The 13,666-nt window shown below is 42.0% G+C and overlaps 1 protein-coding gene across 1 annotated transcript in view; it reads left to right on the forward strand.

Moving 5' to 3' along the window:
- Positions 1-13,666, forward strand: part of RRAGC (Ras related GTP binding C) — a 46,659-nt gene that overhangs the window by 4,248 nt on the left and 28,745 nt on the right. The window contains exon 2 of the mRNA XM_073615503.1: positions 11,709-11,912. Coding sequence (XP_073471604.1) covers positions 11,709-11,912 — 204 coding nt within the window. The remainder of the gene's footprint in view (positions 1-11,708; positions 11,913-13,666) is intronic.

Below are 13,666 nucleotides of genomic sequence, written 5' to 3' on the forward strand. Positions count from 1 at the left end.
CGGGAGTCCCACACCACCCTCCTGTTTTGGTTTCCTCAAAATCTCATGTGCCAACCTGGGATGTTTATCTCCCCACACAAAGGTCATAAAAGCCCTTCTTATTTGTTTAAAGAATATCTGTGGGAGTGTTATGGGTACGGTATGTAAAATGTAAATAAACCTGGCAATTACACTCATTTTAAGTGCATTTACCCTGCCAAACCATGTCAGAGTATGACTTCTCCACTATTGCAAGTCTTTTATTATGGATACCATTAAGGATCCATAGTTTAAATTAGAGGTCGACCGATATATCGGCCGGCCGATATCGGCCGATATTTGGCGTTTTTTACTTAATCGGCATCGGCCGATTGTGCTGATAAAAAAGGCCGATTGTAACTTCAGCCGTGACTGACTTCTGTAATAGAAGTTAATGCAAGTTTCCCTAAGTTATCTGTGGAGAGGATTCTCCCCTCCTCTGGGCAGCCTGCCAAATCTGATAAGAAGATACATTGTATCTTTCAGGTTCTTTTTATCAATAGACTGAACTCTGTGTAGAAGTTCTCAGTTTAACCATTTAAAGACTAAATCTTTTCTGACATTTGTTGCTTACAAGTAAAAATCCTGTATTTTCTGCTAGAAAATCACTTAGAACCCCCAAACATATATATTTTTTTAGCAGAGACCCTAGGGAATAAAATGGTGATTGTTGCAATATTTTATGTCACACGGTATTTGCGCAGCGGTCTTTCAAACGCAATTTAAAAAAAAAAAAAAAATACAGTAATGAATTAAAAAAAAACCTAAGCAGTAAAGTTAGCCCATTTTTTTTCGTCCAAAAGTTTTGATTACCTGTTTTTGTGTATTTAATATTTAAGATAGTTTTTTTTTTTTTTTTGTTTTCTAAATTATACATACAAGTGAACTGATTGGAGGTTTGTTTTGTTTAATGTTTAAATGAAAAAAAATTCTGTATTACTTAAGGCTGCTTTCACACTGGAGCAGGCATGCGTTGATGGTAAAACGCTGCTAGTTTTAGCGGCGCTTTACCGTCATTTTAGAGGCGCTATTCGGCTGCTAGCGGGGCGCTTATAACCCAGCTAGCGGCCGAGGAAGGGGTTAAATGCGCCCCTGAAGCGCCGCTGCCAAAACGCTTTGCAGGCGCTTCGGCAGCGGTGCGCATTCATTTCAATGGGCAGGAGTGATGGAGGAGCGGTATACACCGCTCCAAAGATGCCGTTTGCAGGACTTTTTTTTACATCCTGCCAGCGCATCGCCTCAGTGTGAAAGCACTCGGGATATCACACTGAGACTGCAGGGGAGCCGTTTTACAGGCGCTATTTTTAGCCCAATAGCGCCTGAAAAACGCCCCAGTGTGAAAGGGGTCTAACTGTTAGATTTTATGAGATGAAGGGAAAAAAGAAAAAAAAAAAAAAAATCGGCCAAATATATCGGCCCAAAAAAATCGGCATCACATATCGGCCATCGGCCACCGCAATTTCTAAATATCGGCATCGGCCAGAGAAAAACCCATATCGGTCGACCTCTAGTTTAGATCATATAGGCCCTTTATATCTGAAGAGATATAGATCCCTAAATAGAATATAGAATCAAGGTGCCAAACAAAAACAAAAGATTGTTGCAAGGTGGTCTTCATCCTCAAAGGCACATGGCTTGGCATCAACACTGATTTCTCAATATTTATTTTAAAATTAGATATAAGGCCAAACCTGTCTATTTCCAACATCAGTTCAGTCAAAGACTCTTGAGGAGAGGTACAACAATAGCTCATCTGCGTAGGCTGAGACCTTATGTTCCGTTGATCCAATACAAATCCCCTTGATCTTCCTATTTCCCCTAATCGTGCACAGAAAGGGCTCCAGCACCATAGCAAATAACAATGGGCACAGTGGGCATCCCTGCCCAGTCCCATTCCTTATCTCAAAATAATCTGAGAATCTACCATTAACTTTAACCCTTGGGTGACGGCACTGTATGCAGATCCTAGAGCATCTCATCATCCACTCTCCCTCAAAACTCCGACCATAAACTCCCACCCCACCCTATCAAATGCTTTTTCAGCATCCATTGAAATTACTACACTCAGGGTCTGGTTCGGTCCATTATGCATCCAGTGCAATACATGCAGGACCCGAATAGTATTATCTCTAGCCTCTTGGCCCTTCATAAACCCTGTTTGATCCGGGTAACAATTTAACTATATGTTCTTGTAACCTTAGGGCCAGAATTTTAGCCAGGAGCTTAGTGTCAGAGTTAAGGTTGAAGAGGGGTCTGTAGCTGGCACAGCACTGAGGGTCTTTCCCTACCTTCGGGAGAACCGTCACATAAGCCAACATTGCCTCTGGAGGCAATGGGTTAGAGACCGAGAGAGAGTTGAGGTATCTGCAAAGATGAACCAACAGAATTGAGGAACATTTTTTATAATACATATTTGTGAAACCATCAGGTCCTAGGATTTTACTTAATGGCAAAGCCGCAATCGCTCCGCTCAGTTCTTCAGTGGAGATTGCTTTTTCGATTTCCTCCAAGGCCGCAGATGGAATGGCCTGTAGCCCTGAGGCCTCAAGATATTCCTGAATTCTATCCAAACGTCCACCCTCCTCCTCCCCCACAGGAACTAAGTCTGTTATAAAGAGACGCATAAAAGCGATGAAACTCCGCTGCTATTGCTTGGGAGTCCACTATCTGCTTATTGCCTGTCCTTTATAGTGTGAACATGGCCTGAATCCTGTTGTTTCTTTAGTTGTCTAGCCAATAGTCTCCCACCCTTATTCCCCTGTTCATAGAATCGGTGGGCAAAGTAACTGTTTATTTTGAACTTTTCGATCAAGAAGCTGTTTTAAGTCTACCCGCAGTTTCTCCAGTCTCTGCATGTTCCCAGGTTTTAAACGGGCCTTCTGTTTAAGTTCAAGTTTATGTATTTCCTCTAAAAGCACGACCATTTCCTTCTGTCTTTTTTTTTTTTTTTTTTTTTTTTTAATACGCAAACCCATTAAAATTAACTTCTCTTTGATGACCGCCTTGTGGGCTTCCCATACCACTTGGTCAGACACCTCCTCTGATATATTGGTCTCAAAGTATAGTGCTAGTGTGCGGGAGAAGGATCCCATATTCTGTTTATCATCCAAAATAGATTCATTCAATCGCCATGTTCTTTCCAGTCTCCCAATCGATGCCAGACATATCATTAAACTTATTGGAGCACTTTCCCAGGATATCCAAAGTTTTAGATTAGAAATTTAACGGTATGGCTATTGGGGGGCATATATAGTAGCTAAGGTATAACACTGGCCCTGGATCTTTCCTTTAACAAAAAGAAAGTGGCCCTCTGGATCTACTCCTATTTCTGTGGGTACCTGGTTGACATAGTTTGTGTATAGCTGTTGTAACTCTTCTAGGCCTAGGAATCTCTTAAAGGGGTTCTAAAGGTTCAGGTTTTTTCACCTTAATGCATCCTATGCATCCATACATACTGCACCTGCCCTGTAGAGGCTGTCTCTGGATTCATCAGAAGTCCTTTGCTGATTTTTGTCGATTCACTGCTGGGTTTTGTAGTACCACAACTTTCACCTTCCAGGGATTCAACCGTCCCTACTGGGATTCCTTCCACCTCCTGAAGACTCGTGTCCCCTCCAGTGCACTCCCCCTCCGGACCCTGTCACTCCTCGGCCTGTCACCCCTGTCACTCCTCGGTCCTGTATGGGGGGATCGCATCCAGACCCCCCCCTCCCCCCCTCGGATCAGGGGAGCCGAACTTCCTTCCCTCCTTGACCAGGGTTCTTTTAATTGCGCTCCCAGGGTCCGCACTCTGCGCCAAGAGGTAGTTTCTAAGCCTGTTAGCCTGGCTCTTTCCACCACCACTGGGCGGGAGTACGGCGGCGTGTGGACATGCTTTAGCCAGTCTGGAGCCTGCTGAACACCACAGCCTTATCTTCCTGGAGCCCGGGGATCACTGAGCAGCAAGCTCAGTCAGCGTTTCTGTTTATGCCACACTCTTGCCAGCAGCCTCCTATTGCTTTCACTCAGCTAATCATGGGAACCCCCACTTGGGGTTCTTGCATATAATCAGACGGTGGTGCCTTTCTTGGGGCCCGTTTTCAGCTTCAACGCAACCTGGTGTTATGGCACAGCGCAAAAAAAGGCACTGCATATCACGGCACAGTAGCACAGCTGCATGAAGACATAAATTATGTCAATTTGTGCACTTCAAATAAAGTTAAACAGTGTGATGAGCTGAAATGCCCAGCACACCGGCCCCTCACCATGGCTAAAAATTAACACCTGCCCACACACTGAAAACAGCATTTAGCATGCAGGCAGTGTGAACAAGCCTTTGTGCTTTGTTCACACTAGTGTTTTACTGTGTAGGGTAGTGTTTGTGTGAGGTCCAGCAGGGTGTTTTTTTTTTTTTTTTTTTTTTTTAATTTTAGGGCAAATTCACACTGCATTAAGACCCCTTTCACATTGGCACCGCTCCGCGTTAGTGGTAAAGCATCGCTAGTTTTAGTGATGCTTTTTGGCCCCCAGCGGGGTGCTTTTAATCCCCTTCTACCAGCCGAAGAATAGGTTAAATGCGCCCGCAAAGCGCCGCTGCCGAAGCGCTTTGCTGGTGCTTCGCCAGTGGTGCCCATTCATTTCAATGGGCAGGGGTGGTGGAGGAGCGGTGTATTCACTGCTCCTAAACAGCTCAAATGATGCTACTTGCAGGACTTTTCTACATCCTGCAAGTGCACCGCTTTAGTGTAAAAGTGCTCAGGCTTTCACACTGGGGCTGCAGGGGAGGCATTTTTCATGCGCTTTACAGGCGCTATTTTTAGCCCTTTAGCTCCTGAAAAATGCCACCCAGTGTGAAAGAGGTCTTAGGGCTGCATTGTAAAATGCCTGTCAGCACAAGGGCACGCAGGGGTTTATTTACTAAAACTGAAGCTTTCAGAATCTGGTGCAGCTGTGCATGGTGGCCAATCTGCTTCTAACTTTAGCTTGTTCAATTTAAGCTTTGACAAAAAAAAAAATGAAAGCTTTTTGGTTTCTATGCAGAGCTGCACCAGATTTTGCACTCCTCAGTTTTATTAAATCAACCCCACAGAAAACAGTAGTTTTGTGTGTGTTCCATTCACACTGCAAGATTGCAGACATGCCACATTTTATCACAGGGCATTGTATAGAACCTCTTCGCTCTGCTGTACATGGCCATGAATGAAGTGTACTTTTTGTACACTTCAAATAAACCTTGTACAAAAAAGGGAGATGTGTGATGCACGGATTCACGTATAACACTGCCCCCTACCAGAGTTGGGAATAAGCAGCTGCTGGAGAGGCAAAGTGCTCAGGCAGCTGTCTATTCCTGGGGGAATTCACTCTTAAGCTTAAGGGGTCCTGCAGGGTCATGAAACATCAGCTTGCGTTTTCCTTGGCTTTATGTAAATAAAAGATTATCACGAAATCAAGGTGTGCTGATGAAAATCCCCCCCCCCAAATCTTAGGCTGGCTATACATGTTCAACTGTCTTGTTTTCCTTTAGATATACCAAAAACTATAATAATATAGTTTAACATTCATTTGTATCTAATTAGGCAGGCCCTTGCACTACATGGTTTAAGGTAAATCTTAAAGGAAAATTGTGCAAAAAAATGTAACATGCATGGCCAACTCTAAGAGCACCATCTTGGAAAAGCTTTCATACTGATCACCTATGTGTGTATGTATTTTATTTTTATATTTATTTTTGGAGATGCTTTAAAGGTGTAAACTCTTAACAGTAAATTTTATTTTTTTTTTCTTAATTCATAGGTAATACTTTAAAAGCAATTACAGTTTACCAATTTAGTTAGTGATTCTAAAGGATGTATGTTTTTTATTATTTTTACCTTCAGTATGCAGCTCCCTCCTGTAGTGCCCCCCCCCCCCATACTAACGAGCTCCATCTCATTGGTTGAGAGACAGCAGTGGGTGCTATTGACTCCCACTTTTGTCAATCACAGCCAGTGAGGAGAGGGCAGGACCAAGCCCTGTTCTGTGTAATTTTTGCTTGCAAAACCATTGCACAGAGCAGGTCATTATGACATATTTGTAGTGTGGGGGGTGTGTTTTTTTTTTTTTTTTTTTTCCCTCTGCTTCTTTAAATATTTGTTTTAAATTTTAACATTATTGTTTTTACAAGAGATAACCTCCTTGTCATAGCATGGGCAGTGCCAGGTATTCTTTATTGAGAGATCAAGGCTCTATAGGACCCGGATCCCTCCTCTGCCCTCCCAAGGCATCTGATCAGACCGAGATTGTTTTGATCAGCTGCTTGTCTGTCTGGCCAGTAATGGCATATAATCAACCAGCCAAAACCGGAAGTGATGAGGTCCTCATCTCTTCAGGGATCATTTGTCACAGATCAAGGGAAGGAACAGCTGTTCCCCCCCCCCCCTTCTCTGCTCAGCTGGCCTCACTGTGTACACTTTTACAGTAGCCCATCATCCTCAGAAAATGTTTATGCCAGGATCATAACTGCGGCATGTCTTTAGGGCTGGAAGTGGTTCAAATAAAGTGAACATGAAAAATGAACACAGCCACCACTAGAGATGTAAAATTTGTAAACTTTTTTTTTTAAGCGTGTGTGTGTGTGTGTGTGTGTGTGTGTGTGTGTGTGTGTGTGTGTGTAATATATAAATTTTTTTTTTTTTTTTTTTTGGAAATGGCATGCCAGAATGTGTTTTGTCATCCTTATTGCATTTAGAAAAGAATATTATCACAATATATGCAAATTGCAGCCATTTGCATGGAAATGTTTCATAACTCTAGATCAGGTTTTCTCATCCAGGGCTCCATGGAACCCCAAGGTTCCTCCAGAGGTTGCTAGAGGTTCCTTGAGCAGTTTCTGCCTCTTAGATAAGTTTCCACAGACTTTATTGATCTTTTTAGCCATCTGTAAGGGGGGGGGGGGGGGGGGGGTTAATTCTTCACAATGACCACAAATGTAAGGCTTTATGTACAATGGCAGCTCTTAAACTTGAGTTTTTTTTTTTTTTTTTGCCAAAGCTCCTAAACTCAATTCAACAGTGTACAGTTGACGCGTTTTCAGCCTACACGGCTTTATGATTAAAGTTATGATTAACCACTTGCCTCCTTGGCACTTAAACCCCCTTCTTGCGCAGGCCAATTTTCAGCTTTCAGCGCTGTCACACTTTGACAATTGTGTGGTCATGGAACACTGTATACCCAAACAAAATTTTTAACTTTTTTTTTTTTTTTTTCTTTGCACAAATAGAGCTTTATTTTGGTGGCATTTAATCACTACTGGGGTTTTTATTTTTTGCTAAACAAAAAAAGACCAAAAATTTTGAAGAAAACAAATATATATTTTTATAGTTTGTTATAAAATTTTGCAAACGGGTAATTTTTTCTCCTTCATTGATGTACACTGGTGGGTGGCACTGTAGGGCATAGATGAGGCAGCAGTGGCGGCTCTCCGTGTTTGGGACCGATGTCCCTCTAATGGAAGCTGGTGATCGAGGGTTTTTTTTTTTTTTTTTTTTTCCCCTCCCACTGTCGGCGTGAGAAAAAAAATTGCTGATTACCGTCGGCGTGAGAAAAAAAATTGCTGATTACCGACTGTTTACATCACATGATCAGCTGTCATTAGATCATTACTTTCAGATGGGCGACTGTGGATCAGGCACCTGTGAGCTCTGTTGATGGTGGATTATATGGATAGTGGCACTGAACTCTGTTTGCACCCTCTTACCTGTCAATTAAGGCCTGAGAGGACAAACTATCATCTACTGTATCCCAAGAATCACCCAACTGTCGGAGGTACAAGATGGGGCCCACAAGCGAACTAAACTGGAGCCTTTTCCCTGCAGTAGCCTCCCAGTGGCAGAAATGCATACTTCTCTTGTTTTGAGAACAGCATTGAGAAGTACAGTGTTACTTGAATTGTATTCCAGGATTTTCTTCAGCAGAGAGAACTTGCAATATTTAAAGTGTATGTCCAACCTAACCTAAAATCCCTGCATCTACAGACATCCACGATCGAACACTAACCTATCTATCCCTGTAAAAAAGAAATCCGTATACATACATTTTTTTTAATTTTTTTTTTTTTTTTTTTCCAATCCGATCTGGTCTCCAGCAGCGGAAGTTCTGCAGAGGACACAGCCCACAATGGAGGTTAAATCCTCCGGAGCTGGAGTAGTTCCATTGCCGGCAGCGGGGTGCAACTTGTCATGTGATTTGGAACTGTCAAATCGCATGACAAATTGCATCAATGTGAACCAGGGCTTTTGGGGTACCTGAGCAAACACCCACTGTACATAGGGCTAAAACTAACATGTAGAAAAATTGCAATTGTATACGTTTGCTGTGCACTCTGTTGTAGCACAAAAGTTACAATTGGTGATTTTGTGCTTTGAAATTACTAGGAAGGAAAAAGAGTGATGATGTCATTGTATCCAGGCAGACTAGTGAAGGGAAGGTTGATTTTACAGTTTCTATGGTACTGTTAAATTGCATAGCAAAAGGAATAGTAAGGGTCACTTATGAAATGTCGGTGTGTTCCCTTAGTGGTGTTTGGAGTAAATCTGTAATTATGAAATGTTTGTTTGAACACTACCGCCTAAATATTATTGCTTTTTTTTTTTTTTGCACCCAGTCTCGTTTTACCCGCATTCTTTAGATTTTTTTTTTTTTCCTTTTTAAGGACGCAACTACATGCACATGCCTGTTTCATACACTGCAGAGCTGAACAAATTTCAGATGCCTTGTGACTGAGCGTAACAAATATACAGCTGAATTGTAACTTGTTTGAACCTTATTGCCATTGTTTGGAGTTTGGTCATTTGAATCCTGTTTTATTGATAAAAAATTATGAACACTTTAGAGACACACTGATTAGCAACTCAGTCAGATCCTCATGCACGTGGAAATTGCTGTACGTGGGTATATGCCAGTATTGCTGTACACCCACATAAAGCATACAGACGTGTTCTCTGAATGCAGACTTTCTGCATTTAAAGCGGGGTTCCACCCAAATTTTGAACATTATCTGTATGTATTCTCTTCCTTGCCTAGATGCTGACATGCCGTTTAAAAAAAATTTAAATCGCCGCAAATACCTTTTTATTTTTCTATTCTTCTTTGCACTTCCTGGTTCTCCTCCCGTGGGAGTAGGCGTGTTTCTAGCCTCTCCCAGACTCCTGGGAGCTAGTCTCAGGCTTCCCAGGATGCCACTGAGCATGTGCGGGAACGAGCGGTGAATGCTGGGAGCACAGCATTCACCACATCCAGGAAATAAATGGTTGTGGGCTTCAAATGCCCACAATGAAGATGGAAATCGCCTGCAGTGAATAATATAAGTTATTCTTTCCGACGAAATCTGACACAGGTGGACATATTACACACTATGTGAGTATGTAATGCTGAGAAGAAAAGTTTGTGAATGAACTCAAAAAAAAAAAAAACGATAGATAGGTGGACCCCCGCTTTAATGCTTCATTGTGCATAAGACTTAGGCCCCTTTCACACAGGGCTGTCCGTTTTGACGGACTCTGCTTGCTCAGCAGGGACTGAACTTTGGACTGGGGGCTCCACTGAACTTGTTTTATGCCTTTATCACCAGCAATGCTTGTGAGTGCAATACTGTTTCATTGTAACCCTTTTATTGAATAAACATTACTACACTATTGGCGCCTCTCTCACCCCTTCCCTCTCCTTTCTTGCAGTGCGAGAAACCACATGTGATTCAGACAGGAATCGCACCACATTCTTGTTCAAATCACATGTGATTCTTTGCAGTGTGACTTGAGCCCATTCATTTTGTATCAGTAATTGGTATCGGTGAGTACTTGAGCACAAGTATCGGTACTTGCTGGTAAAAAACGGGCAACGGTGCATCCCTACTTCCCACTCCATCCCTGTGGACTACAGAACATCTCTTTTTATTTCATGGAGATATGTGGAGGTGTTCTCTGTTCCAAATCATGAGCAATTTGCCTAGGATGACAATGCTGCTCCTCCAAAGATAAAGAATGCTGAGTAAGCATTGTCACTTTAGGACAGGAAGAAAATTTTTTGGGTGATACAAATAAAGGAAAAATAGCCAAAATAATGCAGTCATATAATGACTGGAAAGCATAAATATATTACATTTTTTCTTTTGGTTTTAGGTACCCTTTGTTTCACTTTAAATTCCTAATCATTGCATTTTGGCAGAGAGGTTGTACTGTGGGATGGAATCGACATATTTGTATTTTTTAAATTTTTAAAAAAATTTTTAGCTTTAGACCGAAAACACTCTTGAATCCATTTAGTAGGCTTGCGCTGCATAGTGTCTTGAGTAGATATATGCTTAGCGACCCATGGGACATTTTGTTGCATTTATACTAGTGAAAAAAAACTACCTTACATTTTTTTTCAGCATCTGATCGCACAAGGGCAGTCTTCTAATGCCCCGTACACACGGTCGGACATTGATCGGACATTCCGACAACGAAATCCTAGGATTTTTTCTGACGGATGTTGGCTCAAACTTGTCTTCCATACACACGGTCACACAAAGTTGTCGGAAAATCCGATCGTTCTAAACGCGGTGATGTAAAACACGTACGTCGGGACTATAAACGGGGCAGTGGCCAATAGCTTTCATCTTTATTTATTCTGAGCATGCGTGGCACTTTGTCCGTCGGATTTGTGTACACACGATCGGAATTTCCGACAACGGATTTTGTTGTCGGAAAATTTTATAGCTTGCTCTCAAACTTTGTGTGTCGGAAAATCCGATGGAAAATGTGTGATGGAGCCTACACATGGTCGGAATTTCCGACAACAAGGTGCTATCACACATTTTAAGTCGGAAAATCCGACCGTGTGTACGGGGCATAAGTCTGCAGCCAAGCAGAAAAATATTGTGTTGGTATGGTTTTCCTTGTAAATCATTTCCTACTTGTATACAGCAGGGATTAGTCAGTGTATGTACTGCTGCATGTGTAGCTGTATTGATGTGGTTATGTACTTAAGTCTTGTGCAATTTTATTACTACATGATCTGCTTATTTTAGCAGCAATTGTTTTATGTAGATATGCTGTTGTCAGCTTTATAGACTATTGGCAGTGCAACTGTTGAAGTCTTCATATATTTTACTGGCATACATCTCTGGAAGGAAATCTGTTTTTGCCCACCTGGCAAGGTGCAGATTATTATTATTATTATTATTATTATTATTATTATTATTATTATTATTATCATCATACATCCCTTTTTTAAAAAGTGTAAAAATAAATGTTGGCCCTGCCCCACCATTCACGCCTAGGCGACAGTGATGTATTCCTGCTCCTATAGCCTCCTGGGTTATCTCCATGGCATATCTCAGGAGGCTTCAGGAGTAGGGACATACATGGGCCAGAGGGCTGACCTGACAGCTTGTCATCTGGGGCCAGCTGCAAGAACAAGGAAAAGACAGCTGCCTTGTGGTGATAGCGAAAGGAAAGATGGTAGTATGGGACCTGGCCTGTGCAGTGCACCACAGAAGGGAAAAGCTGGATTCACTGGGCAGGTGAGTATGTTTTCTGATGAGAACCCTGCATTATAGATAAGAGGCGCTAGGAAAAAAAACCTGATTCCTTCTCTAACGGGCTTATTAGTTTCATTTGACAACCAAAAAGAATGCTATTTTAACTTTGTCATTTGTTTTCCTATACTTAATTTAACTATCTCTCATACTGTAGGTTGTGTTTCACAAGATGTCACCAAATGAAACCTTATTCTTGGAGAGCACCAACAAGATCTACAAAGATGACATTTCGAATAGTTCTTTTGTCAATTTTCAAATCTGGGACTTTCCAGGACAAGTGGACTTTTTTGACTCCACCTTTGATTATGAAATGATCTTCAGAGGGACAGGAGCATTAATCTATGTAATTGATGCCCAGGTAAATGTTTTTTAACCTTAAACGTGAGTAAAATGATGAGCGTTCACCTTTTTAAAATGGGAAATAATTATAAAAAAGGACATTGAGTTGTGATATGTATATTTTTTTGTTTGTTTTTGTTTTCCTGTATCTTCACAAATATTTGGAAAGGGATTTATTTACGTACGTACAGCTAGACTGTTTTGCTGTGGTTGTGAAGTCTTCATGCATGATGGTCCTAGGTTCACGGGAAACCCACATTCTGTGTGTGTTTTCCACACTGCTAAAAACTCGCTGCAGTTGCAATCTGCAGCAGGTGTTAATATGCCCCCAGATGCAGCTCGTACACCAAGTGCATTTGCCTGCAAGGGCTCGCATGGTACGAAATGCAATCGGCTGACAGTGTTGCCAAAGCTAGTATATGGACTACTTTTGGTGCGATGCAGTGCTACTTGAACCCATTTAAAATGAACAGGCTTAAATCGCACCACACTGAATGAAATGGGTCTCAAACAGGACTGCGCAGTGCTTTCCTGTGTGAACCGGGGCTTATTACCCAGAATTTTAGATGACCTAATAATGTAGGTTAATGTATGTCAAGGTAGAAGAATAAAAACAAAAGTTTCACTACATCTTTGCAAAACTTGCACATGTTTTGCCACTTTAAAAACCAATGTGCTCCTAACTTCCAGTTTGGGCTGACAACAGTGTGCCTGCTTGACTACAGATCTGTTCCCCACCTCTGTCCCATTCCATATGTATACATTGAATTCTGTTGCTCTTGCTTTGACTCCCTAGAGCCTGACCACACAGTGTGTAGGGCAAAGGTTTCTTGGAAGATGTACTGTAGTTCTGAGAGCATGTCTACATCTTTTAGGATATGACCATTCAACAACAGCCTTGTAAGAATTGTAAAAGCCTAGTGATGTTAGAGAGAGTAATAAGAACTATTTCTTGACACCGGGACAAAGTAAAATAAGAACAATGCTGGGACATGCTTAAAGTGGAACTTGCTCTCCTAATCATCATTGCTTATTTTTAATCCTCATGTTGCTATTAGTAAATAGATTGGAAAGTACATCATTTACCACCTTCTTCCTTCTTTTTTTTTTTTTTTTTTTTTATCTCTTCAGTTATGTCCTGGTTTCTTGCCTAGGCAAATGTCATACATCCCCAGGAGCCTTCGGGAGAGGAGGGATTTTCTTGGCTAAGCGCACACCCTGGCATGCATGCCTGAGCTAAGGGCAGATGGATTCCAGGAAGTAAATGCATGAGTCATTTGCTTAAAGGAGTTGTAAAGGCAGAAGGGTGTTTTGTTTTTTTGTTTTTTTTCTTCTATATGCGTTATGATAAAATAACTTTTGTGTGTAGCAGTCGCCCCAGCACCCCCTAATTACTTACCTGAGCCCCATCTCTCTCCAGCGATGCCCACAAAATGTCTAAGCCGTCTGGGATCAGGATTGGCTGAGACACAGCATCGGTGACTCACGTGGCTGTCCTTCAAAGTCAGACAGCCAATCAGGGGAGAGAGGGGGCCTGGGCGGGGCGCCGTGTCTGAATGGACACACGGGCTGTGACTAGGCTCCAGTGCCCCCATAGGAAGCTGCTGACTGTGGGGGCACTCGATAGGAGGGAGGGAGCAGCGAGGAGGATCCAGGCTGCTCTGCTAAATCAACTGTACAGAGGAGGCAAGTATAACATGTTTGTTTTTTTGTTTTTTTTAAATGAGTCTTTACAATCACTTTAATCAAGCTGGCCATGGCTAGAAATGTTAG

Source organism: Aquarana catesbeiana, linkage group LG02 (genome assembly GCF_042186555.1).
Source record: "Aquarana catesbeiana isolate 2022-GZ linkage group LG02, ASM4218655v1, whole genome shotgun sequence".
Lineage (NCBI taxonomy): Eukaryota > Metazoa > Chordata > Amphibia > Anura > Ranidae > Aquarana > Aquarana catesbeiana.